At 41.8% G+C, this 27103-nt stretch overlaps 4 protein-coding genes across 10 annotated transcripts in view; 3 read left to right on the top strand and 1 right to left on the bottom strand.

The window, feature by feature from the left end:
* The first annotated feature begins 39 nt into the window (after positions 1–39).
* Positions 40–15158, top strand: slain2 (SLAIN motif family, member 2). Of its 4 annotated transcripts, XM_044044417.1 has the most exons (10): positions 40–770; positions 4220–4362; positions 8427–8594; positions 8684–8857; positions 8946–9299; positions 9401–9550; positions 10453–10539; positions 11735–11773; positions 12700–12925; positions 14983–15158. In XM_044044417.1, the coding sequence occupies exons 1-10, from the start codon at positions 286–288 to the stop codon at positions 15044–15046; spliced, it is 1890 nt and encodes a 629-aa protein (XP_043900352.1). In that variant the 5' UTR covers positions 40–285; the 3' UTR covers positions 15047–15158. The 4 variants fall into 4 exon arrangements, with proteins under 4 accessions (XP_043900352.1, XP_043900354.1, XP_043900353.1 ...); XM_044044419.1 differs by lacking the exon at positions 10453–10539; XM_044044418.1 differs by lacking the exon at positions 11735–11773.
* Positions 15159–17966: 2808 nt separating this feature from the next.
* Positions 17967–20802, top strand: slc10a4 (solute carrier family 10 member 4). Its single transcript, XM_044044565.1, has 3 exons — positions 17967–18642; positions 18786–18996; positions 19901–20802. Exons 1-3 carry the CDS (start codon positions 18110–18112, stop codon positions 20420–20422), a joined length of 1266 nt encoding a protein of 421 aa, XP_043900500.1. The 5' UTR covers positions 17967–18109; the 3' UTR covers positions 20423–20802.
* A 913-nt stretch (positions 20803–21715) lies between these two features.
* On the top strand, positions 21716–24134 carry zar1 (zygote arrest 1). The gene is made up of 4 exons (XM_044044635.1): positions 21716–22435; positions 23457–23549; positions 23651–23725; positions 23822–24134. The coding sequence occupies exons 1-4, from the start codon at positions 21737–21739 to the stop codon at positions 23963–23965; spliced, it is 1011 nt and encodes a 336-aa protein (XP_043900570.1). The 5' UTR covers positions 21716–21736; the 3' UTR covers positions 23966–24134.
* A 255-nt stretch (positions 24135–24389) lies between these two features.
* The window catches only part of LOC122780892 (protein furry homolog-like), a 60463-nt gene continuing 57749 nt past the window's right edge, over positions 24390–27103 (bottom strand). For all 4 annotated transcript variants that reach the window (XM_044044273.1, XM_044044271.1, XM_044044272.1 and 1 more), the window contains 2 exons: positions 26677–26870; positions 24390–26333 (listed from right to left, as the gene is read on the bottom strand). In XM_044044273.1, the coding sequence (XP_043900208.1) occupies positions 26090–26333; positions 26677–26870 (438 nt within the window). In that variant the 3' untranslated portion in view covers positions 24390–26089. The remainder of the gene's footprint in view (positions 26334–26676; positions 26871–27103) is intronic.

The following is a 27103-nucleotide window of genomic DNA, read 5'->3' as shown; positions in this document are numbered from 1 at the left end:
GCTCGCTCCCGCGATTAAACACATGAACGTGTACGCTCACCGCCGCCTGTTGGTCTTTCACGGTTGGTGACGAGTATTATGAAAATGGCTTCGACTGTACCCGTGAGTACGAACAACCGGAGAAGATGACGGTGTTGAGGTTCATAAGTCGGCGGAACACCGAAGTGACTTCTTTAAATACGTAGGTAACAGCGAAGAGAACAGAAACAGAGGGTGTCAGCGGAGAACCGTCTAAAAATACAACCGACTACTGCATATTTTCGTGGGGCTGAGTGAGGAGCTACTATGGAGGATATCAACTCGAATATCAACGCAGACCTGGAGGTGCGGAAGCTCCAGGACTTGGTGAAAAAGCTCGAGCAGCAGAACGAACAGCTTCGGAGTCGACCAACGATGTTGTCCGCCTCGTCCGGATCGATGTCTGCGAACCACAGACCGCTCAGCGCCGGCTACGACTCGTCGTCGCTGTCAGCGGGGATTGCAGCCGGTCTGGCCGGCTTCCCTGGGGTGGGGTTCGTCGGAACGGGAGGCTACGGTGGTCTGCTGGAGAACAACCGCTGTTCGAGTCCCAGACGGTCTTACGACGGCATCAGTTTTAGGAGATCTTATGGATGTGAGGGGGCATCGGCTGCTGCCACGAGCATGAACTCACTCTATTCGGATGTTTCGGACGACAGTTTTAGGGATGAAGGGGAGACGTCAATCCTAGATGAAGTGGAAATCTTAGATCTGGAGGAAATGGATTGTCTAAACGAAGACGAGGACAGCTGGTGAGTCTTGGGACTGGGAGGTCTACGTCTTGTCTCTGTCTTCAGTGCGGGTTGACAGCTTTAATTGCTCGGGCACAGCTGCTGTACGCCTGGTGAAACACTCTCCTTTTGTAGCGTAGCTCAAATGTGAAGTCATGTCCACTGAAGGAGCCTCATTGTGGATCAATGACTGAAGGAGGTTGTTTGCCAAGTTATGTGGGCGATGCCATGTCCATCTACCAGTGTTTGACCACAGTAGACAATGATGTGACACTTTCTATGAAACCCATGTCTATCATGCATGGAACACTTCATGAATAAGCTTATAATGCATCTATAGTGGCGTATAAGCATAGCTTTAAGCACTCAATGAGTGGTTAATGTTAGCACTGGACTTATAGCCAGTTTGTTATTTAAAGGTTGACTGATATGGGTTTTCTTTGGTAAATTGTAGAAATCATATGATGTCAAAAGTTTGATTTCTTCCCCACAACATGATCAAAATCAACAAATTATACATACCAAACAACTTAATTTAAACCTGTAGTACGCAACTTTTAAATAAATATATGCCACATTGGAACCATTGTCAAATTAGTTCAGTAATCAAAAGATTTTACTTTGTCAAAAAAAAGGTTTCAGTGACAAGGCAGCATTTATCAAGTTTCTTACAAGAGAAATATGTACATTTATATAATTAAGTAATAACTGGCTGATGCTGACACTGCATGTGTTGTTGACAGCTGACCCTATAGTCATTATGAAATATATTATTGTGAGTAACAGAATACAGTTGTATATATGTATAAATATGTTCATAATGACATGGCCAGCACAGTAAATTATTATTATAAAGCAGTATAAATGCTCATGACTGATTAGCCGCATCGTACCGCATTATAAGTATGTTCATAATACATCATAGACATGAGAATCACAGAAAATGTTACCAACATTACGCTAAGTTTTTACAATAACCTGTGTGCCTCTGGCATGACCCTACAGTTCCCGATCATCTGTTAATTTGGACAACCTTGGTCATGTGATGTGGCAGATTGCAGGAGATGAGTGTGCACAGTAAAAGTGAATGTTGTTTTCCTGTTCAACAATCATGTGGGAGAGGTAGCCATGGTTATATTCCTCCTCTAAATTCCCTGTCAGCACGACAGTTGGCACACAAGCTACCAAGTACTCTGCAGCACCAAGTGAGAAAGGCACAGAGATGAGAAATAGGAGTGTGAGCTCACTGGTTAGGAAAAAAAAAGATGTCCATCAGTCCCAAATTGACCATTGTGTTTACAGGGTTTACAGACCATGGCTATTAATATAATTAAATAGTCATGTGCAGTGTCTTGTCAACCAAAGTACTCAAGTAGGCCTCATTAATCTGAAAAAAAAGAATCTTTGAAACTCTAGAATATGATTGGATTTGTTTAAATCTTATCCCAACCCAAGGAAATTGAATAAAGAAGTAGAATTACACACAAGGATGAATCTTCCAAATGCAAGTTGATGACAAAGAGAGATGGGTTTATAGGTCTGGTAAGATAGGACTAATAAGGCAGTTATTGACTACCCATGAGTGTAATGATGGGTTTTCATTGGGAGATACTTCTTATTACCCATCTTGGCAGAAAGGGTTTTCTTGATAATTATCTTAAATGATAATGGAACTGCAATAACTAGCATTTTAAACAAATTAGTTTAAAGACAGTTAGTTAGTAGACAGTTAGTTAACCTGTTATGTAAGTAGATCACGTTTGGCTGAGAGCCAGCAGACAGGATCTGACAATGTTATGTCTGGTTGTCTAATTGGTCTTAAAAAAGATAATAGTACACATACCTAACAATGTTGGGTTATCATAACAAATCAGATCAGGAACACTGAAACTAGCCCACAGGAATTTGATGTATGGAATAAGAGTGGGCACATAGATGCTGTATGTATATTTCGAAAACTCTTTCAAGAATGTTTTATTCAGCAATCTAACTATTATCCAGAGTTTTTCTACCATGCTACTCTCAGACATCGATCATTGTGCTCTGGCTGTTTGTCTGCCCTCTGGATCAGATTGATATCTGAGATTACTCTATAGTGCCCAGCTCTCACCACCTCCTGTCATAGACTCCTGTAATCCCCAAATAAGCCTCAGTTTGGTTTTTAAATGCTGCCTTCTCCTACAGTACCTGTAGTTTCCATGGATAATTATCACGCTCAACTTCTCCTGCATGTGGACTTGACATTTATGTCACAGACGATGTTTAGATGGATAGTATTATTCTAATCATAACCTGATTAAAACAATAATTTGACTAAGACATTGCCATGTAAATAGCATTTTCTGATCATCTAAACCTAAATTAGTCTAACCTCAGATAAGCAATAATCAGATTAGTATTTGGAGTAATTGGATTGAATTATTGAATATGTTAATATAATATGTCCTGTTGGAGTTTTTCTCATTAGCAGATGTACATAAATGCTGAAGACTCATATTCACATGTTACAGATGCTTTGTACCATGTAAACAGGGATATTATTAAAATAATCTATTAGCAACTCTTGTAAATATCATAACCTGAATAATGTCTCAGTCAAAACAAGGTCATCAGTCAGATTATTGGGGTTCAGTAGGACTGCAAAACTAATTGCAAAACACTCAAAAGGTTTTTTTTGCCAAGACACTGCAATAAATTCAGAAAGATAAAATGTGTTTAAAAACAGCAGTATGATGACATACAAAATCCCTTATTGACCATATTTTACAGCTTTAGTGTTCATATAAGGCCTGTTAGATCAGGGCTTCACTACATGCTGTATGTTACTGTATGTGGATGACTACAAACAGACAGTAAATGTTTGTAAATGTGTGACCCCAGTTTTCAGGCTTGTTTTTCCTCTGTACTTTCATCATGAAAGCCTTTCTCAGAGGCTGCAACAGGGCTGACAGCTGCTGACTAAGAGTGGAAACTCTTCTCTTCTCTGTTTCATTTGAAGCTTTATTATTTCCCTTGATGTATTAAGAGGTTTTGAGAGTTTCAATCGGTGAAGTCCTGAACCCAGAGACTTATTTTCCTCCTTGAGAAGATTAGTGCTAGTGACAGTTGTTCATTTTAACAGTTTGCTGGAACAGGTGCTAAAAGTTGCTATGTCCTCATTGCTTATGGAGACAATCACAGAGACAAAGACCACTGGTTTCTGCAAAATCAGCTCATCCAATGTTTCAAGTGCAAGATAATTTTGTCAAGTTTCAAAAATGATATCTGCAAGTCACCATTGTAGTATGAATGCAAGTGGTGCCATGTATGGAAATATGTAGTGGCACTCTGTGGAAACAGAATGCAGAATATACTACTGAGGCTTTTAGCAGAAGCAAATTCCTAATTTGTGTAGCAACCACTGGTATTGCTTTTATGTACTCTCAGTGAACTGTATCTATGTTTTAAATACTATGGCCATGTTTTTCCAGGCTATATGAGACGAAGCTGTACAGTCCTCTGCAAAAAGCCTTGAGTCCAATCGTGTGGTGCCGCCAAGCACTTGACAATCTCAGTCCTGAGATGGAATCAGCCAAGCGCTCACTCATCCACAGACTGGACCTCACCATGTCAGGTACACAATGCCGTCACAGTAACAACATTGATACACTAATCTGTCTGGGTTGCGCTATTTTTCAAGTGTAAGGGAGCATCACACCAAATACTTTATAACCTGTAGTGTATAAGCTGGGTTTTGGGGTTCCAATAAAGTGACTGAGACATAATTATACTGTATGGTCATTATAGCATTGCTAAAATAACACATCTAACGGTGGCACAATAGTTTTTTAAACCTGACTAGTTACAAGTAAAACAAACTGTACATATTAATGCACTAAAAACAATAGTGATTTTCCATTCTTGCCGAATCAGATTTTTGTTAGGGTCAGTCTTTGTTGTAATGAAGCCAATGTAAAATCATTGATCTAAAATGGAGATCATGTTTTAATTTATTATAAGTCTTTTTGACTAGATAAGAGGGGATCATACATGTAGTGATGATCTTATCACTAAGCAATAAAACTTATAGTGAACCTCTGTTATGGCCATATTAAAAGAGAACCAGATAAATTAATTTTACAGAGTTGCTGAAGGGTAGAGGCAGTGGTTTCATAACTAGTTGGCAGACACAGATCAGGTGATGTAAAAAAGACTCACTGATAGAAAATACTAAAAGCTCCAGGGTTTAATCAGGTTGTTAAAGTGAGAATATGTGTGTGTGTACTCTGGGGAGACTGTGAGACATGAAAAGGCAAAGCTATACAGGTTATAATCTATTAAAGTGCTGTTAGTATGAAATGGGTTATCTTATCCTCTTCTATTACTAATGTGTAGCAACATTTGTGAAAAATAATACATACTTAGTTTGTACTGAGGGCATACAAAACATTTAATGTTTTATGGCATATGGTTGCATCCAGCTGTGTAGGACAGGTACAGTACTTTATAGCCACTAAGTTTTTCCTCTTTATGATGCACCACATTTTTCAAAAATTCCTGACATATTGGTTCAGAAAATTGTCAAATTATTCTAGTTTCTAGTCATGATAAATGTAATCTTCTGCTATAGTGAAAGATCTGCTTATTTAATCGACTATACTAGATAACCAACACTTTTGACCCGTAATAATCATACAGTAGGTGGTCCCTCTGTGAGGTGGACAGGCCTTAAATCCTCACAGCTAAACTGAGAGAGGTTGTTTCCATTTTGACAGTGGTATGTCCATGTGACAGTTAGATCATGTTGAGCAATAGGCAAAAGGTTGCTCCCTGGGGCTGTGGCACCTGAACACACAGACATCTCAAAATGGCTGTGGCCAGTTTATGAATGTTATACATATTGCAGCTGCTTTTCCTTGTGTTTCACAGATCTGATTTTCCCTTATCAACATATAAATGGTAGAACATCACATTACGTTTTGGACAGTGAATCTAATTTAAATCACATGTCAAAAATTGAGACTTATTTTTGACTCTCTCCCCTTCATAGTGATCTGCATGTGCTGTATTTTATGACTGCTGGTCAACAAAGCATTAAGCTTAAGGTGATGCTTGGTCAACAAAACATCCTGTGTATCTAGTGGTTACCCCACACTACAAAGAACAAGCAGAACAAGCCACTCCACTGGGGTTCAAAGCTCCGAAGTGGTGACATCATGACTGGATAACGTCACCCTCTGTGGGCCTGAAATGATGATGACCCACTCCCTTCACTCATCTCCTCAGTTGGCCCTAATGTTGTCATGAATTTCATACATGCTTACAAAAAAAGAGATAACTAAATATCCTCAGTGGAAAAGATTCACTGTCCATGTGCTTAAAACTTTTATATTACAAAATGCCAGCACACAGAAATATTTGCCAAACCTTTAACTCTACACTCTGAGAGAATTTGTGACTCAGTGAACAGCCAACTCACCACAGACACGCCCTCCTGGCCTCCAGCTACTGTGCCTCACATGCAGTCTCTCTCAGGAGCATGGAAACCCTGTTGCCATGGCATCGGTTAAGTTTGGGTCACAGGCGGTGCAATAAAAAAAACTTGTGGAAGCCTGGAGCCAAAGTGAAGACTTTCAAACTGTGTGGCATCTGTGAAGAAGACAAGAGATGTTGTCTGTGTAAACATTATGTCTGTGCCACCATAAGCAGAGAGAGCACACACCTACAAACCCACATTCAGCATGACTTTAAGGTTTCAGTATTATCCAAGCCTTTTTTTTTTCTATGCACACACCCTGGCACAATCTTAACCCCAGATGACGTGTCTGTATTATATAACTGACAATTGAGGGAGGTGACTGTGAGATAATGTAGTTGACTGTACTAGTCAGGCTTCTCCCTTATTCATTTCAGACGATCCTGATACGCAGTCTGAACAGTTCTATCGTAACACTTTTTTACATATTGCTGATTCCCTGTTTCTGCTCACAAAAGGCTTGACTTTTCTTTAAGCTCACACTGAACACTGTGTAAGTTAGTTTAACGCCTTCACATGTGTTTCATCTAGCAGTACACCTTCTTTGTGCTGTAGTTCTCTATATAAAACTACTTGGACTTCTCCGACAGTGTGCTTCAAGCTCTCTGCAGCTTTTTAAGCCATTCTTTCTATATGAAGAAGACCATAATGCCAAGTTTTGTCTTCAGTTTTCCTCTTCAACATTTTAACCCCTACAGACTTTCATTTTCTATCAGGATGTTATGCCTCACTTAACTGCCCTGAGGTTTCCCTGGCTTCAAAGCCAAGACAGAAAGTTCTTTGATACAGTCACGTCATGTGATAGAAAATTACATCAGTCACAATGAACACCATCATTCTCTTCTTTTGACCTCTCATTTTGTTTTAGGACAAGAGGATTTTAGGACATACTATTTTGATTATTCCCTGTGCAGCAGATTCTTTTTTTTTGGGCCCTCTCTTTCAACTGACATTGTGCTGGTAGGATTAGTGCGAGCATGCACTGTCAACTGTTTAGTTGCACTCACTAGTTGGACTGGGCTGCAGATCCCCTCACAGACCAGTTAGTATAGACTATAACATTAAGATGAACATTTTTCCAGATCATAAATAGTGCAGTATCCCTGCTTTATTGTATAAACACATTCAGACACATACACAGAGATGACACACACACAGAAACATTTTTGAAATTCAAGATTCAAGATACAAATACAAGATTTTGATGTTCAAGGTTAGTTTCAGCAGGTGAACAGGTTTAATCTGTTGTCCGGTCTCTTTTCGTAATTGAAAACATGTGCTGTCCATCGTTAAAAGTGTTGCTGTCATGTCCACAGTAGCTGACACATAATGTGTGGATGGCACCAGAGTGGACATAGTGTTATTTCCTGAATAATGCAGGACAGAGTGCACAGCACCAAGAGAGGGAGGCAGTGAAAAGAGCAATAAGGAAAGAGGAGGAAGCTGATCTTAAAAGGCTCATTTCCAGTCAACACTCAGCTGTGTCAACACATCCAGTCAGAGAGGAGCTGAATGGGATGGATGTATAAACAAGTGCACAGAGATAAACAAACCAACCCCAACCAGCCACTAACCAGTAACCCACAGCCTCTGTATGGTCTGATCTCATGATCGAGACCATGGACTTCAATAGACTGGAGCCTCTGACTGCACTTGGTTTCACAGAGAATAGCATTGTGTGTTCATTGACTGCGCTTACAGAATGAATGGAGTGTATTGTTGGGGGTCCCTCGCTGCTAATGGTGTCGGAACTCTGTTATGGCCACATTCTGCATATGGTTGTAGAAACTTGACCAGACTGCTAACACACTGCAGAGTTTTCATTGAGGTGTTGGCTCTCAGCTCACACTGTTGGTATTGTAGTCAACCAATGGAATGGCAAAAAAGGTATTTGGCCCAATACAGACCTGGTATTAACATCGATTGTGAACTATCAAATTACGTAAAGGTCTGAACACCCCCGAATGTGTTTGTGGTCACATGTGGTTCTTGAGCTGCACTGTTTTGTTTTTTTTCACCAATCAGCATTCATAAATAATTTATTTGTATGATCAACACATTATTTCTTTTTCTAATAATTAAAATCATATTTCAGCAGTGAGAACAGAGGTTTGACACACTCAGCTCATACTGACTAATTTTCTCTCTCTGTAAATCTACAGCTAACAAGCACAGAAACATGTATGGGAGCCCCTACAACCAGCAGGGTTATGGAAGCATGTACAGCTCAAACGCAGCCAACAGCCCTTACAACAGTGGCTTCAACTCCCCCTCCTCAACCCCCAGCAGAGTGCCCATTGTCAGACAGCAACTAATGCCCGGTAATGCAGGTATGGGGCTAACTTAATAGTTCATATACAAGTACAGGAAGTGCTGTTAAATGTGTGTCAATAAATGTGAGCAAAACATCTCCTCACAGTACAACAACGAAACACAACCTCTGAGAGGAATCCTCCAGCGGTGAGTCCACAGTCATCTGTGGACAGTGAGCTGAGCACATCAGAAATGGACGAGGACTCAGTGGGCTCTTCAAATACCTACAAACTCAACGATGTCACTGATGTTCAAATATTAGCACGGATGCAGGAAGAAAGTATGTATCTGTTGCACTGATTTTAAGTAGTATTGCCAGATTTCTGAGATGAGACCGTTTTTTTTATGAGGCAACTGTTTGTCATCAGGTTTGAGGCAAGACTATGCTGCGACAGCGTCCAGGCGGAGCTCGGGTTCTTCCTGTCACTCTTTACGACGCAGCACATTCAGCGACCAGGAGTTAGATGCACACAGTCTGGAAGACGATGAGGAAGCGGTGCACCCGGCCTTTCACCTGCCCTCCAACCGCTTTAGCCCCTCCCCCCGGCACTCTCCCCGCGCCTCCCCCAGGAATTCGCCCCGCTCTCGCTCCCCTGCCCGCTCTATTGAATACAGTCACGGCCGTGGCTCGCCACAGCCCATCATCAGCCGCTTACAGCAGTCTCGCCACTCTCTGCAGGGCCACGGGCATGACCTGCCAACCAACGTGGTGAAGAATGAAGGTAAACAGAACTAGTCGAGGTCGATGAAGTATCAGAATAAGTGTTTGTTTTTTTTGGGCACTCTCACTTTAAGCTAACTCTCTTCTGTGCTGCCATTGTAGAAAAGCTGCGTCGCAGTCTTCCCAACCTCTCACGCACCTCGGCAGCGGTCACAGCTCAGGCTCCAGAGCCCGTCAAGAACAGCCGCAGCTGTGAGTCCAACCTGCAAGTGCCAAACGGTGGCTCTCCTCGACACCAGAGCCAGTCTGCAAGTGAGTACAGTGACAGACGCATTCCATAGTCTACAAAACACAAAACCCTGCCAAAGTTATAAACAAATCTGTTGCTGACTCGGATTGATTATTTATAATCACTCTACTCTCTGCTGCAAGTCATTGTGCTGGTGTAAATCCCTCTTGCTACACCTACAGTGAAAAAGCTGCACTGCTTTGGTGGTTTGGGTTGCTCTTCACTGTTGTTTGATTGTGTTCACCTGCAATATCTTTTTTTTTTGCATCCTTCCTCCTATTGTAATGGCATAACTTTAACTTCAAAGAAACGCACTCATTCTGCAGAAGTAGTGCATGGCAACAGTAACTCTGAGTCCACAGAAGCAGCTCCAGTTGTCAGTGACACTAATGTTGTTTTGCCCTGTACTGGGAGATAAGAGTAATGCTGTTGTCTTTGATACAGAAAGGCTAATCCTGTCTGTTCCTATAGAAAGAAAGGACTGGGGTCAAAGGGCAGACATCAGCTGGTTAAACATGTAGTGGCTGACCTTTTCCTGTCTCCACCAGCTCTGTACAGGACACTCAGTTCATTTGACCTGATATTTTAGCCCTTGTATGCATTAGAGCAAATATTATTACACTTAAAGGTGTAATGTCATGAGCTTTGGCTGTACTGAGCATGTAAGACATCACACTTCCTGCCTCTCTCACTGACCTTCCTTCTCTGTAAAGCATGTGAAGCACAAGCCTCTGTTTCTCTGTGTGCGCTGAGACTGGCGGATTGGCTGTTAAACCTGACAGTGGTACTGGTTCCCTACCTGAAGGACCTCTAGTGGCCTCACGCTGGCTCCTTTGGCTCTCAATGCCTCAACAGCCCCTGTCTACTACCCACAATGCTGTAAAAGTGAGAATGACTGCCATACTGAAATGTCCCTGTTTTCCAGCAACAGCTCAGCTTCCAAGATACTCCACCCCCTCTCGCTCCTCCCCGAAACCCAAACAGCACCTCCAAAGCCCAACTGCCCTGCGAGGTAACAGCCTGCTCCTAAACCAGCTGGAGGCTGAGACCAATCTCACACACAGAGACACATGCACTATTCATGATGTCCTTTTAAAGTCAGCTGCTTGCGTCCTATAAGTTTAGTCCACTGCAGCATGTGATTCGAAATTGATAAACTAGTAACTGCATATATTGTGTGTGGAGCTGAAATGGATCTGCGGAAGATGCAATAGTTGCCAGGTTTATTTCAGACTCTGAGTCTGAGGTGACAGAAGTGTTGGCTTATCTTTTGTCGTTTTCTTTGCAAAAGACAAGAAAGGCCGAGGGAGGCAGTGTCGGGTGGTTGTTGGTTTGTATCTGATGTTGACATTTACAAGGAAAAGGGTGTTTGTGTAATGATTGGATAAACAGGAATTAAAGAATATGCTTTCAGGTGTATTGAGCAACCATTTATTTATTTATGTAAGTATGTTTTGTTTTGTTTTTTTGTTTTTTTTTTAATAATTGCTTATCCAATCTATGTCAACAGAAAGAAAGTCAAGCCACAAGCCACATTCCTTCACAAGTTAAACTAATATAGAATATACAGTGAAGTCCCAAACCTGTGTATATGTGTATATATAAACTGTGATGGAGACATCACAGTTTTAGGTTGAATTCTTTAATTCATGTCATTTGTCCGTCTTTCCTTACAGTCACTATAACCTTGACTCTACTATAAATATGTCAGGCTTTACTGTTTTCTTTGCATTTGCCATTCTGGAGTTATCACCCTACACTTCTACACCAATCACAACAACTCTACCATAACACTAATAAGTGTATAACATATAGGGGCACCATCAGCAGGAGCACAGATTCATTTTAAGAACACAATGTGTGTTTGCCAGAAACACCACAGTTAGAATGAGAAACACCTGACAACTTGTCCTAGTGTTTAAATGTCCCCAAGGTTAAGTCACAGTGGTGGTTAAGATGCTAATGACTCCTTCGGTGTCCCATCATGGTTCCTGGCCGCACACAGTATCACAACAGGCAGTTCCAGTTTCAGGTTTCATGTTTCATGTTGCTGATGAAATAACTGCATTTGCCACATGAGTCAGGTTGGACTGGAGATCACATTGATCAAGAGCTAAGTAACATCAGACCACATTAAAGCCGATCGCTGGCACGTTCCACCCAGCTTTGAATAAAGGCCTGTCTCTGTTGTCTTCGTCCTTGTCTAGTCCCACTCTCCTGTTGCTTTGGAGAAGAAGGTGATTTCAGTGAGTATTCACTGAGGATTTCCCCCCTTTTTTTTTAAATATTGTGATTGTGATCCTGGTTGTATTGATGCTGTGCTATGACATGTGCTGCTGGTTTTCACCACTCTAACCACTGTGTGTATGTGGGTCATCTCATCGTGTCAGACTAGTCTCCCATCATCATCGGCAGCTCTGTTAGATGGCCTTACATGTTACCGTCTGTAATAGTCTGTTCACCTCCATTGTGACAGGTTGACTCCATGTGTAGTTGTGTAGTGATGGACATGTTTAGTCAACACCCACACGTTTCCATGCTTCATTTTTCAAATAGATTTGTGCGTATTATCATTATATTCATGTTCAGTTGGCAGTTCATCAGATCCATTTTGCTAAAGCTAGTGCAGAACATTGCTCCAGTCACTATTGATTGATGACGTAACTTAACTTAATTGCTTATTGTTTTGACAGAAAACAACTTTAAGTCGAGCTTTTTGGATAATGTCTAATTTTAGAGCCAAAAAAAATTTATGCATGTATAAAAAAGAGAGAAATACCTTCTTTCACAGCAGCCATTATGACAGGACACAGGTGTAAATAATCAAAAGTCCTCCTGACTACTTGAACTTACACAGAGCCATCATTAGAGTTATCAGTGACACCTGTGCTGTTCCTCCTGAAACTTGTCAAAATGGCTGCTGTGAAAAAGGCCCATAAGGCCTGCAGTCTATAAAATTACCACAAAGTTGAATCAGCACCTTTACATTATAGCCATATCAGTGAGACTTTAAGTAGTAGTTTTAGAAAGGTGTTTCTAATAAACTGCCAACTGTGTTCCTTTCTTCTCAGACTGCTCTTAATCATTTCCACATTGTTGAACTACTGATAGACTCAAGCCTACAGACCCTTCATTCACAGTCTTACTGTTTTCCTGCTCTGCTTTTCTTTAGTGCCCTCCCCCAGTAAGCTGCGAACCCCTGCAAGCCCGTCCCCACTGGCCTTGAGGCAGCCCGTAAAGGCCACACCAAGCCCTGGTACTGGTTCTGGTTCTGGTTCTGGGAACTCCACACCCACCCGCTCCCTGGCTGCTCCACGCAGCGGCCTGCCTCGTCCTAGTGCTTCTGCTGGAGGGGGAATCCCTCTGCCTCGCAGCAAGTTGGCCCAGCCTGTGCGCAGGTATACACACACACACACACACACACACACACACACATACACATACACCAGACACAGCAGCTACCAAGATTCCAAAATGGATAAGTGTTAGTCATACGTTTGTGACCAGTAATGTTCCTACTTTTCGTGCTATATTGAGGAATTATAAGTATACATTTCTGGATCCCATCTTCCTCTTGCTCTGGCATTTGCTGTCACTTATCTTCATCATTGTTGTCTTCCTCTCCTTGTGTTTAGTGTCTGTTTGCTTTATGATAACTTTTATTTTACTAGTGCTGGAAACGATACTTGGGTGGCGATTTGATTTGACATGTCAGTCAGTCAGTCTGACATTTATCTAAATTGAATAGGTTAGTGTTGTAAATATGCAGGTTTTATTTACTACGACATTTAGCTGCCCCTGCTCATAATAAAATGTATACAATCAGGCCACGTTTTGCTTTAGTTGTAGAATAGAATAGAATAGAATGCCTTTATTGTCATTATACAAGTTGTACAACGAGATTTACTTGTGCATGGACATCTGAGATTTACTTGTGCATACTCAGTGTTCAAAAATGTATTTTTAACACCCTGGATTGCAGAAAACACTGAAACAGAACCTCTGACGTAAAACAACACCTGCTACTCTTAGCTGCTTGTGTTCATGTAGCTAGTAGAAATATCCCAATTCTCTCCTCTTGTTTCTGGAAACATTGGAACATACACTACGGTACACTATAATAGTGTTGGGACATCTGACCATGACACACCAGCAGAGACTGTAGTGACATATTTAAATACATTTATAGGACTTTGAAGTGTTTCTATGGGAGTTTGTGTCCATTCATTCTATAGAGAAGTCAGGCACTTATGTTGGACGAGAAGGTCTCATCCCAAAGGTGCTAGATGGGGTTAAAGGTCGGGGCTCTGTGCGGGCCATTCAAGTTCTTCCACAGCAAATTCAAAGTCAAAGCATGTCTTTATTTTGCTTTGTGCACTGGGGCTCAGTCATGTTTGGAATAGAAAAGGGCCTTCCTCAAACTGTTGCCACAAATTTGGAAGCATAGCATTGTCCAAAAGCGTTAAGATTGTCCTTCATTATGTGGCAACATAGTCTAAAACGTATTCACACTTCGTCATTGTGTATACGCCATGGTTTAATTCAATTTAAAGTACTCCATCGCCTGCACCTTTCAAGGGATAAATTATCTAGACTCTTTCCCACCGCAGATCGTGGTTGTCTGCGGTGCAGCTATGCACCCGCTACAACAGGTCATGTACCTCCCTCAATGACTATTACTGTTTTCCACAATCTGTGGTCAGACTATAGCACTTGACTATCACACAGCCATCTTTGGTGTACCACCCCCAGGCTGCAAAGTCTCAAATTTAAAACCAGATGCTTTGGCATTTGCTTCCCGGCTTGCACGCAGACTCATACGTTTTAATTGGAAATCAAATTCAGCCCCGTCATTCTTGCAGTGGCTGAGGCATGTACTATATTTTCTACCTTTTTGAGAAACTGAGATACAAGATGTGTAAAGCCCACAAAAACTTCACCCTGACCTGGAGCCCCTTTATAGAATTTGTGGAAGGTTTTCCCTTTCAATGATACATCTTACCACTGGTTGTAGTGGATAGTTACAACTACTTATAACGTGCTCAAAACATCAATTCACCCATTACACAATGAGGAGTTTCTGTCTGACTATTTTTTACTATTTGTCCTAGTATGTTTCTGTTAATTTTATTTTATTCTTGTCTAAGAGCCTTGTGGGTGGGGGGTGGGAGGGTACATTTGTTTTTGTGCTTTTGTCTGTGACCTGTATGCTTGTTGATGAAAAACTGCAAAATAAAGATTAATAAAAAGTCTTTCACTGGAGAGGGGATGAACCCAAAGCCAGAGAAACACGTGTGGCCAAATACTTTGGTTTATGTAGTCTTTATGTGCTGTAATCACTGTTATTTACTTTTTAATTCTCTTTCACTCTGAAATGGAGTTCATTTAATTGAATGAAATGGTGAATATTTGTGTAGATGAAATTCTAACCAACATTAATCTGCCTTGTTTTTAGATCTCTCCCTGCTCCTCGGACATACAGCAGTGGGGGTGACAACTGGAGAGAAGGTTGTTACTGAGAGGGGCCAGCAGAGGGCGCTCCAGTCAAACTATCAACACAAGGAGGCAGACTTAACAACATGGCACTTTATCTACCTACAGAACTTTTACAATGAAGAAACAAAGCAAGTGACTGTGTATTTAAAATGACAAATGCAGTTATAATGGCGTTTCTCTGGCACTGGAGGGGTCAGGCATGAAGTGCAAACCGCCCGTAAAATGCCAAAGAAACCGGCCCGACTCCAGCTCCGCCTGCAGAGGACACTCCACCTGCCTTGGTTTGACTGCAGTTATACGTCACTACATCATCGTTGCCTAGATTTCCTCCCACTCCACCCTTGTTCTTCTTTCACCTCCCTCAGGTTGAAATGTTTCCACGCATTTCTCTCTCTTTATGCTCTGTGTTTTACAGATGTTGGTGTGTGATCTCTATGATGATGATGATGATGATGATGCTGTGCAGGTGAAAATGTCTCGTGATGTTAGAGAATCGTTGTCTTGCAAACAGTGAAAGCACCTCGGTGTCGGTGTGACTTTAAAAGAATCTTTCCTCCTGTAAAATCAGCCAGAATGTATGCACAAGTTTTTGTTTAGGAAATTATTTATTCAAATAATTTAAGAAGTATATGTCCAAACATCCATATCAGTATTTAGTTTTTATTTTATTTTAAAAATGTACATCTTGAACCTCAACCGCAAGCTAAATCTCCAAAGCCTTATTTTATTTTCAGTGTCAAATCAGAAACTTGAGACAAACCCGTGTGGTGAGACATTTTTAACATAGTTTGCCAAGTTATTTTTCCCCTTAAGTGCTTCGCTTGATTATTAGTTATCTGATGTTCCAGAAACTTATATCTTCATGCAGCCACTGACATCAGTGAACATTTGCTGTTGTTATTTTTAGTGCCCAAGCAGATTTATCAGTGTGTACCATTATAAATGAAAAAGAATTTATCTTTTAACAGTTGGCTTTTACCTCTTGTGAAAACAAATCAAAAGGTTTGCCAGTGTTGGGGAAGTTTTCCAGTGACTGGTTGTGGTGGTTGTTCTTAAAATAGTGCCTATAATTTAAAGCTTGATTTGTATTTTCATCATGTGCCAATTCCTTGGTTTGGCAATATTATTTGCAATTTTTGCATCTTTGCTTGACTGATTTGCCAGCCTGCTTGTTTGTTTGTTTTATTTGTAACTAAATCACCACATTTATAATTGCTTTAAACAAATTTAATATGCGCCTTCATATTTATAACTAATTACTCCTTCTGTAAATGAATCTATTTATTAAAGAGAGAGGTGCCTCTGTCAAAGCTCAGATTCAGTGGGGAGCTACAACGAATGTTGCAAAAAGACATACCACACCTTTTGTGTGACAGTTTTTGTTAATGAACTTTTTTTATATCCACAAACATGACATTCTGTTTCCCTGTGTAAAGTCACATTTCAAATAAAAGCTGAAAAAATGTTCCCCGTTTGCCTGTTGTTTTTTTTGTTTGTTTGTTTGTTTTTTTAGCAGCTTTTAAAACAGTATTAGTAACACAAACACATTGAGGACCTGATTTTTGAGTGGAAAATACTGACTTTGTGTGTGACATTTACAGATCTTTTCTAAACATCAGCAAAGTTATTTGGCTCCCAAAGTTTTTAGGGCCATACCGTAAGCACACAAATCTCTCTGGCCTGTACTACTGAACACACACCTAATTATTATTTTACTATTTAATAACCGGGATCAGGTGTCAAATGTGCCCCGGATGCGTTCACACCTGGACTTCTTGTGACTTTCTTGTGAATGAATTGCTCAGGATGGATGTTGATACCCGGTCTGGAGACATTAAATTAAGCTCCCCAGTCCCATCAATAGTGCTTACAAGTATACTAACCTGTGGCTGTGTGTCCTCGTGTCTACACTGCAGGATGTATTATCCTTTATATCATTAATAAACTTGTATATAAATCAGGCTCATTGAAAACTCTCCCTGGATTACTCTGCTGCTTCAGTGTCTTACATGTACTGTAGCTACCAACACATTATGTATTCTGTACACAAACAGCTGCTGCGTTACGTACCTGGAGTCACACAGTGGTTAATGGGGGACACGGCCTGTGTCTCCGGGAAAGGGAGGAGACAGACGAAAGCCTGAGTCACTGACTGGTGCATGCTGTCCCATCCCATTCCAGCCTCGGTGACGTCAATGCGTTCATTTTCTCAGCTTCTTCTTACCAAAGGAAGACCTTTCTCCCTGACGATCACAGTCTGCACACGAAAACAAACACAGTTCTTTCAGTGTCACAGCAGCAGACTGTCATATTTCACCAGCGCCACTCGTTTGGTTTGACCTACACGCAAAATGAAGAGGAAACTAATGGGGATGGCTCAATATCACTTTGTCATGTCTGATAAGGATTCATCACAATCTTGAGTATCTACAGATACTCAAGAGAAAAACATTTGACTATATAAACCAAACATGGGCTCCATCCTCCACACAGCCGTGGATGTTCTACTCGTGCGTAATGCGCACACTTCTTGAAAGAGGCAGCACGGCCAACAAAAGAACCACGGAGGCAGACTTTCACAGTTTGATGCACAAATATAAAAATCAGCACACTTTTCTCTCGTGTATAGGCTGTGCTTACTCAACCTCTACAAACAGCTGGTCTTCACTGCGGCTTCATGTTCCATAGATTTAATTTATATCCTCTGGAAAATGGGGCGAAATAGCCTCTGACATCATGGGAGTCATTTTCCAAATGGAAAACTGTCAATATATCATGATTAAAATTGATGTTTTCAGGACATTTCTCTTCTTCTTTCAGTATAAGAGCCTGCGCGTTATTGATTGGCCCGTGCGCTGTGAATCTGTGTGCAGACTTTCCCCTCCAGCTATGTGCGTCTATCAGAGAACCAATCCGCGCACCAGTCTGACTCAGTGAGTCGCTTTAAGACAGTCAGTGACATGATGGCACCATCTCATTCTCTGACCACTGCATCCTCCGCGGCTCATTAGTGACAGCGCGCCACCAGAGGGGAGTCATTTTACGCACGGGCGTCGAGTGGATACACTCTGTCCTCCTGTTGAGCCATGGAGAACTCCAGCGTGTTCAGCGGTGATGCTCAAAAAACTAGTTTGGTGGACTTTCTGATTCCTGACACTTTGAAGGAAGCTATGGATTTTGCGGAGGATGGAGTCAGGGCGAGATTAGGAGCGGCGCGCAGTGCCGTCTTTCTTGAAGGCAACACAATCAGGACAGCGGCCGGTGCGGAGTTCATGGTCGCTCCGCTGACGGATTCCCCTCACCTGATGCCTGCCTTCTGGGATTCCCCGCTCAGCCACGGGATAAATGTGTTTGTTGGACTCGTGCTGTGCTTCACCATGCTGGGACTGGGCTGCACGGTGGAGGTGAGCCAGCTCGGACAACACATTCGCAGACCAATCGGGGTGCTGCTGGCACTGGTGTGCCAGTTTGTCATCATGCCTCTGGTGGCTTTTCTGTTGGCTTTGACCTTCTCTCTGGAAGATGTGGCCGCGATGGCCGTTCTCCTGTGTGGCTGCTGCCCGGGAGGAAACTTATCAAACATCATGTCTCTGCTGGTGCACGGAGAGATGAATCTGAGGTAGATCTACTACAAAAACATGTGATCAGCTGAGGCTGTAATATGGTTTCACAAGTTTAAATGTTAGTTGCAACTTCATCATCTCATCTCAGAGAGTGATCCAGACCTCCGTCCTTTGATCTTCTCTTCTCTTCTCTCCTCAGCATCATCATGACCATCTCGTCCACGCTGCTGGCGCTCGTGCTGATGCCGCTGTGTCTGTGGATCTACAGCCGGGCGTGGATCAACACACCTGTGGTCAACCTCATGCCCTTCGGTGCCATCATCCTGACCCTGTGCAGCACCCTCATCCCCATTGGTTTAGGAGTGATGCTGAGGTACCGCTACACTCGCGTGGCTGACACTGTTCTGAAGGTAATTAAAGAACAGACTGCCGGGGCTTGTTTCCAACTAGGGAGTGCGATCAAAAGAGTTCGATTAGAGCCATTTGTGAGTCACACAGTGAAAGACCACCTTTTGCGCAAAAGCGCATTGCGTAATTCTCTACAGAGAGGGAACCTGACCGCAGGGACAGTGACATGACGTCACAGTGTCAGGAAGAGCTCCTCCCTCTCTTTTCTGATCAAAGCCAAACGTGACAGAGGACCACATCAATTCAATGCACAGTTACTTGGCAGGTGACTGGCAAAGGGCACCAGTGTGTACTGTGCCGAATTGACATTGTCTGGATTAGAAATGCACACACAGTTGTTTTGATGTGAAAGGAGACAGCAGAAATAGGCCCAACTGGTTTAGAAGCCTGGAGATTGAACATTTAACAATAATATGTTGAAGTTTTATCTGAGAACTCTGAATGAGAACAGAATGAACCCGAGACTGAACAACTGAGACCATTAACTCTTCAGAAAAAATGTTTAATAATGCATTTTCCCATAGACCTCCAATCAAACTGACTTATTTGGTGGCTATTCAATGTATTTATAGTTGTCCTATTACAGCAAACCGGAAGACTTCATCTACTTTTTATGTACAGTCTATGATTGCAGCACAGCCTCTGTGTTGAAAACAATATACACTGCCTAAGAAAAGCAATGGCCAACAAGAGCATGTTAAACCCAAATATTCAAAGGAATGTTTTATGTTCTTCAGTTGGGTCTTTGAAACATATTTTCCTCAGCAGTCCCCGTTCAAATCAAAACAATGCGTAGCTGTGTTCCCTCGATGAAAACAGGCTGAATGCTGTCAAACTCTAGCATAAGAACCTCATAAATCTCTACTTTAAAAAAGGTCCTCTTCATCCTGAATATGTGTTTCACAGGCGTCGCTGTGGTCCCTGCTCATCACCCTCATACTGCTCTTCATCCTGACTGGAGCGATGCTGGGGCCAGAGCTGCTGTCCACCATCCCGTTCTCAGTCTACATGGTGGCTGTCCTGATGCCTCTGTGTGGCTACGCTGCAGGTTACGGCCTCGCCAGGCTCTTTGACCTGCCGCCAAACAGCTGCAGGGCCGTGTCTCTGGAGACCGGGTGCCAGAACGTGCAGCTGTGCACCGCCATCCTGAAGCTGGCCTTCCCCCCTCAGCTGATCGGAGGGATGTACATGTTCCCTCTGCTGTATGCCCTGTTCCAGGCAGCTGAGGCCGGCGTCTTCATCCTGGCCTACAGGATGTACAGGAAGGAGGTGCTGCACAAACCTGACCCCATGAAAGACGGCGAGGACATATCGTATCAAAGGTTTCACGACGATGAGGACTTTGACTCATCTTACGGAGCCGTGACAGTGAGCGACCCAAACACCATCACGTTGGACCCTTGTCCTCCTGATCCAACTCCTGTTTGATTTGCTAAAATAAAAAATGAAAAACTACAGATGTAGTGGAGCAGGAGAGGAGCTGCAGGTGGATTCACGGCTGCCATTCATAAAGAACATTCAGGAAAAAGAAAAGGAGACATCCAGAGTGATGATACTGAAAACATAAGCTTCATGTGTCTAATATATTGATTAAAAACACACCAAGAGGTTTAAAGACATTGCATTATTTCATATAAAGTGGCAGTTACATGAATCATCACGCAGTTTAACACACTGCACGTGTGTGTGTGTGTGTGTGTGTGTGATAGACCAAAAACATCTCACAATCAAACTATCCAAGAGACACCAACAAATGTACAATGCTGTATAAATTATAAGAATAATAATAAAAAATGGTTTGTTTGTCATGTTGTTGAAATGCAATCCAGTAAGTTATCATGAAAATAAACTTTCTTAAAATAATAAGTTACTAACAAATATCTCACATTAAAAAATCTCTATATCAGAATATTAGGGCTGCAACTAACGGTTATTTTCAAAATCGATTCATCTGTAGATTATTTTCTCAATGAATCAAGTATTGTTATGTCAGAAAATGTTGAGAAATGTTAATTGGTGTTTACCAAACGTGGAAATAATTATGTTCTCAAATGTTTTGTTTTATCTACAAACAAAAATGATGTAGTTTTAATGATTTAATTGCTTTAATTATTGAAAAAAACACCCTTCAACTATTAAAATATTAAAATAGTTGACGATTAATTACAATCGGTGCAGCCCTACAGAATATTGATTAATTTCTGTTTGAGAAATTGAATCATTATTTTCAGATAGTAAATGAATATTTTGAGATAGGGAGTATTTTTTTTTTTCTTTTTAGATATTATTTAATTACATTATGATAGTAAGTCATTTTGAAAAGGTAAGTCGATACTGTGATAAAGTTAATCAATATTGAGATATTAACCCTCTTATGACCATCATTATAACCAGGCTGCCCGGATTGTTTTTTGATTTTATGGCTGAAGAGTTGTCAAAAAATGTTCAATGAGTGAGATAACTTCAAATTTCAATATTATTATCTGGCAGTTATTCAATGTGCCTGTGTGTTTTGACTGTGCAATAACACTTTAAGTGATTTTGTGACAGTAAGTCAATGTTTTAAGACGGAAAGTATAAAATATGATGAGACAGTAAGTGAATACTTTGAGACATTTTCTCGTTAAGACTTAAGTGTCATGAATGGCACCTCACAGCTGACAGTGATTAGTCCTGATGGAGCGCGACTGTTACCTTCATTATTTAAATGATTCACCTCGCAATCTTGTTTGGTTGAACACAATGGCGACGTTTGGTGACGAGCCAGTCGACAGCTATTTCTATTCCTATAATAATAACCCGTACTCGGGCAGATACTCCAGAGCCAAAGACGCTGGGTGGAAATATAAAAGTTACCTGAGCCACTATGGCGGCGACTCTGACGCCTTCAACAACCAGCAGCGCGCTCACCTCAAGTCCATCTTATCCAAGATCAACCCCAAACTCACCCCGAGGCTCCGGAAGGCCAACACCAAGGACGTGGCGGTGCAGGTCAACCCGAAGAGAGACGCGTCGGTGCAGTGCTCCATCGGCCCGCGGACGCTCCTGTCCATGAAGCGGGACTTCCGGCGCAAGAGTCAGCAGCAGGAGGAGGAAGACGCGGTGTCGCCCGGCGGCAGGAGCGGCAGCGGCAGCCCCAAGCCAGCGAGCGGGGTGCGTTACCCCCGCACCCTCGCCGTGTACTCGCCTATCGCCTACAGGAGCGTCACCTCCTTCCTGGTGGACGACAACAACAACAACAACAACAATGACGACGTGAAAGAAACGTCCTGCGCTGAAGCGAACACCGTGACGCCGCCCGACACCCAGGCGACCGAGAGTGGAGAGAAAATGCAAGTCCACATTCTGAATGAAAATAACAAAATCAAACAAACTACAAAGAGCGAGGACACCCCGCCAGCTGCAGAAGGGTCAAAGGTCAAGGCGCGTGTGCGCTTCCAGGTGGGTTCAATCAACTCGTTACAAGTGACTTACATCCGTATTTGTCTTTGAACTGACTTTGTGTTCTCGCCTGTCTTGTTTTATATTACCTTCTCTCTTTATTTTACTTTGTACGTATTTTCATTCATTACAAACTTTGAGTTTGAGATATTTTCTGCCAGAATAACATGGAACAACACTTGTATACAAACACTGAGCATGATTAGGGGAATATTTTTCAAATGAGAAGCTAAACAGTTCTAAGCTATGGTTAAGTGTCCATCATGCATTTAAGTGACAACTATCTAGAGACATTATTGGTCTCTTCCCTGCAGACATTTGACATGAGTTTAGCAGGAAGAGCATTATGACTAATGATGGCTGAGGTCAGTTCATGTACAGCAATGATTTGATATTTGATTTACTTTTCCAGCTGTAAAATTGTAAAAAGCCCCAAAACTAGCCTTATATTTATCAGGTCATCTCTTCACAGGTTGCGATTTCTGTCCACAATGTTTTTTACAATAGGGTACAACCCTAACTGAAGGAAGGTTTAAGTATTCAACTGCAGCATTTTACCAATAAATGTAAAATGCATTTTACGTAACATATTTCACAGATTCTTAAAAGTAAATCCTCTCCTTGAAAGATAATTTCTTGGATACAAATTTCTCTTTGCCAAAAATGGATTGTCCCTTCAAATCTAAATAACTGCCATAGATCAAAAGGATGTTTCATCCTTGAATGGATTTGATGGACAGATTGTTGCTCATTTTCTATTAAACTCTTTTGGAATGTTCTTGAAGTAGTTTGAGTGATACTATCTGGATTCAGGAGATATGACTGATTCAGAGCTGTAAATGGTGCTTTCAAATAAAATCAATTTTGTGGGGCTAAAATGCATACATCTGTCTCCATTATCAGCTAATGGACCAACAATTGGATTCTGAATTGTTAAACATCTAGATTTAAAAATGGTGTTCTCTCTCTCTTTCTCTCAGTGAGTGAACACACCAGCTAATTTACCTTTTTAACCTCTCAGTTTCTGGAACAGAAGTACGGATATTATCACTGCAGAGAATGCAATCTGCGATGGGAGAGCGCCTATGTGTGGTGTGTTCAGGGAACCAACAAGGTGAGACGTTTGAGGCAACATTAGCCTCTTTTTAATGTGTAATCGAATGTAGTTTTGAGAATGATGCTAGTGCCCAAAATTAAAATGGTTTGCCGTTTCAGGTTTACTTCAAGCAGTACTGTCGGAAATGCCAAAAGGAATTCAACCCATATCGCGTTGAGGACATCACATGTCACGTAAGCACCTTTTGCTCATGCTGTAAATCAAAACTATTCCATTGAGACTTCACTCTAGCTACCCTTTCTAACCTTTTTTTTAAATTTTATTTCCAGACTTGCAACAAAGCACGTTGTTCGTGTGCATTAACACAGCGTCACGTTGACCCCAAGCGGCCCCACAGACAGGACCTGTGTGGCAGATGCAAAGGCAAGCGTCTCTCCTGTGACAGCACGTTCAGCTTCAAATACATCATTTGAGGAGCGTCTCAACTGAACTTTGCCTGTAATTCAAGTCCTCTGTGGGGCAGCAGCATCTTCAGCCCAGCGCCATATTTACTTGAATGTAAAGCGCATGTTAAGAAACTTATTTTCATGCCTGTTTTGTTGATGAAATTGGTAAGAAAGGATAATAAATGGCTACCATGCATTCTGTACTATAGTCTTGTGTTCACTGGACAGGAAGTGGAGGTCTCACCTGTGACCGATGTTGATGCCTACCCTACACCTACAAATTTAAAGATGTAGGAACTTGATCAGTTAACAATTAAACTTTGTATTTGAGCTTAGAGTACTATAAATTGGACTAGAAGCAAAGCATTTCTGGTACTTAAGGGTAACGATTATTCCTTTGGAAGGGGGTAGGGGGGTGTTTTCATAGTGGAAACCACTTACAAACTCGTGCTTTATGATTAGGCTTTTATTTATCCAGAGAGAAGGCTGGTATGTGAGTGAACAAGAAAATATTAATGCACCTCTACATTAAAACATCTTCCAGGTAAATCTATTAAATAAGAACAGCATTCAATGTACCAGACAAGCAGGGGGGAGGAAAAAAAGCTGAGGAATGAGTACAGTGACTGTTACAATGTGCCATGACAAGATTTACAGAGAGCGTCTAATGTAACAGTTTGTCCTGCAGTCACAGCAGCATGTAGGGCCATCCTAACGGAGTAACTCGGCTTCAGTGACACCACACACAAAGGAAAACGAGATCAAATGTGGAGGACAAGCGCTGCTTTGCAATGGGATTAGCCTGCATGGATAAACAAGTCTCCCGCTGCAGGGGGCGCTGTCCTGACAGTAGAGAAGGAATGCATATGACGTGGCTTGGCTGGACTGGTGCGGTCAACAGGAGGTAGAGGCTACATTACATCTCCCATGCCTTCATAAAGACCGACGGGTGGTTTGTCCCAAATGAGCCTGACCCTCTTTGAAACACGACCACACCCACCAAAAACCAAGGCAGCCTTTGGGAAATTTCAAAAGTTTGTGACTACATGACAAAAAAAAAAATGGATCTGGATCATTAACGACTCAAATCTGGTCTTGGCTTTCTCTCATCACATTAGCTTTATACATACATCCTACTCGGATGAACAGTGCATTACACAAAAGTACAAGGGAAAAATACTGGTTTTACACTATACATTTCTCTAAAATATATACAGAGTAAAATAAGTTATGTTTCCATTATGAGCTGTAGCCAGTTCTGCACCTGTGTGCAATTATATGCATTTGTGTGTGAGCGTATACCAGAAAATATCCAATATATAATCACACAGTCGAGAGTCTCTACAGGCAGCTACTTATTTGGTTTAAGAGTGAGTTTTGCGTGAAGACCTGTTGAAGGTTAACATTCCTCTCAAAGCAGATCAATAAACAGATATATTTCTCTTTTTACACTCCCTGAAGGCAAACATTTCCCACAGGGTTACAATTACATGTTAAATACCCTAACATTTACAACCTAGGATGTTAGCTCTAATAAAAAATACATTTCTCAAAAAAATATTCTTGCAGTGCTTTTCTCTTTCAAGCATGCTTTGGAAAACATTTTTTTTTTCTTTTATAAGTTTTGTTTTTTTTTGCTCATGAATCTTGACGGTGTATCCTCACACGTACAGCACCCTCTTCTGGACTGTTCTACATGCGTACAAACACCAAAACCCAGCCCCGGCCTCGGCCCCCGATCACTACGATATGCTTATTGAGTCAGATTCAGCAAAATTAATAAAAAAAAGAGAGAGGGAGGGAGAGAGAGAGAGAGAGGAAAAGGAGTCAAACAGAAAATAGAAAAAAAAAGTTGTCATCCCACTACGTCCTCTTTTCTTCCGTCTCAGGCACACCACCGCATGACTTATTGCAACTGAATTTTGCAAGTTGGCTTAGTCAGGGAAAAGATAGATTAGATTTAAGCATTCATACATGTAATAATATATATTAAGAGTCACAGTTATTCCCACACATCCTTTAGCCCTTTAAAGGTGGAGTCTCTCTTGTCCTCCTCCGCGGCCCCGCGCCACCTACACTCCCTCTCCAGCTGAGGAGAGGTCTGCACAGACGGCGGGGTCCAAGTCTGTTCTAGTCCGCAGTGCCACGGGCTCACAGTCCAGTGCTGCTGACCACAGTGGTGTGTGGCTGGCAGGCCTGTGCCTGACTCAGAGCCTCGCGGATCTGTAGGTTGAGCTCCATGAGGCGGGTGCTCGCCTGCGTCAGGTCCCTGCTGGGGCCCACGACTGCCAGGCAGCCCGTCTGTCCCAGTGTCTGGTGCCGGAAGTAGATGTGCAAAAGCGTCTGAACCGCATTATCCGTCTCGTTGCCGAAAATGTCGTTGGGCCACATGGACCTGACGACAAAAGAGGGTGAGGGTTAGTACAAGCAGAGATTCTGCGGTACACAAAAAACTGTGGAGTAAAGAATTATGGAATAAAGACTGAAAGCAGTTTCTCTCCAGCGTCTCTCCTCTGTTTTTTTTTTTCCCTTTGCATATCTTAATGTCATTATAGTAAGAAAATGGCATCAAATTTGGGAGTATGGAAAGTGAAAATCGATTGTATTCAAGTATTTATCTTCAGTTAGCTAATGACAATTAGTCGCATGTAATTGTTCAAATGCTGAATGCTCTCAGAGCATGAAAGTATTACAAATGACACTTGTTTTGACAGTTGGGACTTTTTTGTTCCTCTTACCGAAAGATTTTGACCTGTGTGAGGGCAAAGCCGAAATCTCTGGCTCTCAGAGTTTCGATCAGAGACTGGATAGCCGTCTCTGTGTTGATCTGCCCAGTGTCTGACATACACACATCCTCCTGAGTATCGCTCCTCGTTTCCGCCTCCTTTAAGCAGCTCTCCAGGATTGTGAGTTCTTCAGACATGTTGGTCACCTTAGAAACACACACATACATTACTATACAGTTGTGGCGTACAACACAGCGCACACACACACAATCTGATGTTTAACCTTGACAAAATATTAACAGAAATAGTCGAGAAATTATTTCAATCAACATCAACGCAGCAATACAGATTCAGCACTACTTAATTAAGATGATAAACTGGTTATTTTACAATATAAACCATTTGATATATTATTCAAAATGTGAAATAAAACCTTCTG

This window comes from Solea senegalensis, linkage group LG14, assembly GCF_019176455.1.
Source record: "Solea senegalensis isolate Sse05_10M linkage group LG14, IFAPA_SoseM_1, whole genome shotgun sequence".
Lineage (NCBI taxonomy): Eukaryota > Metazoa > Chordata > Actinopteri > Pleuronectiformes > Soleidae > Solea > Solea senegalensis.
The sequence above is the reverse complement of the archived record's forward strand: the minus strand, read 5'-3'. Positions and strand labels throughout refer to the sequence as shown.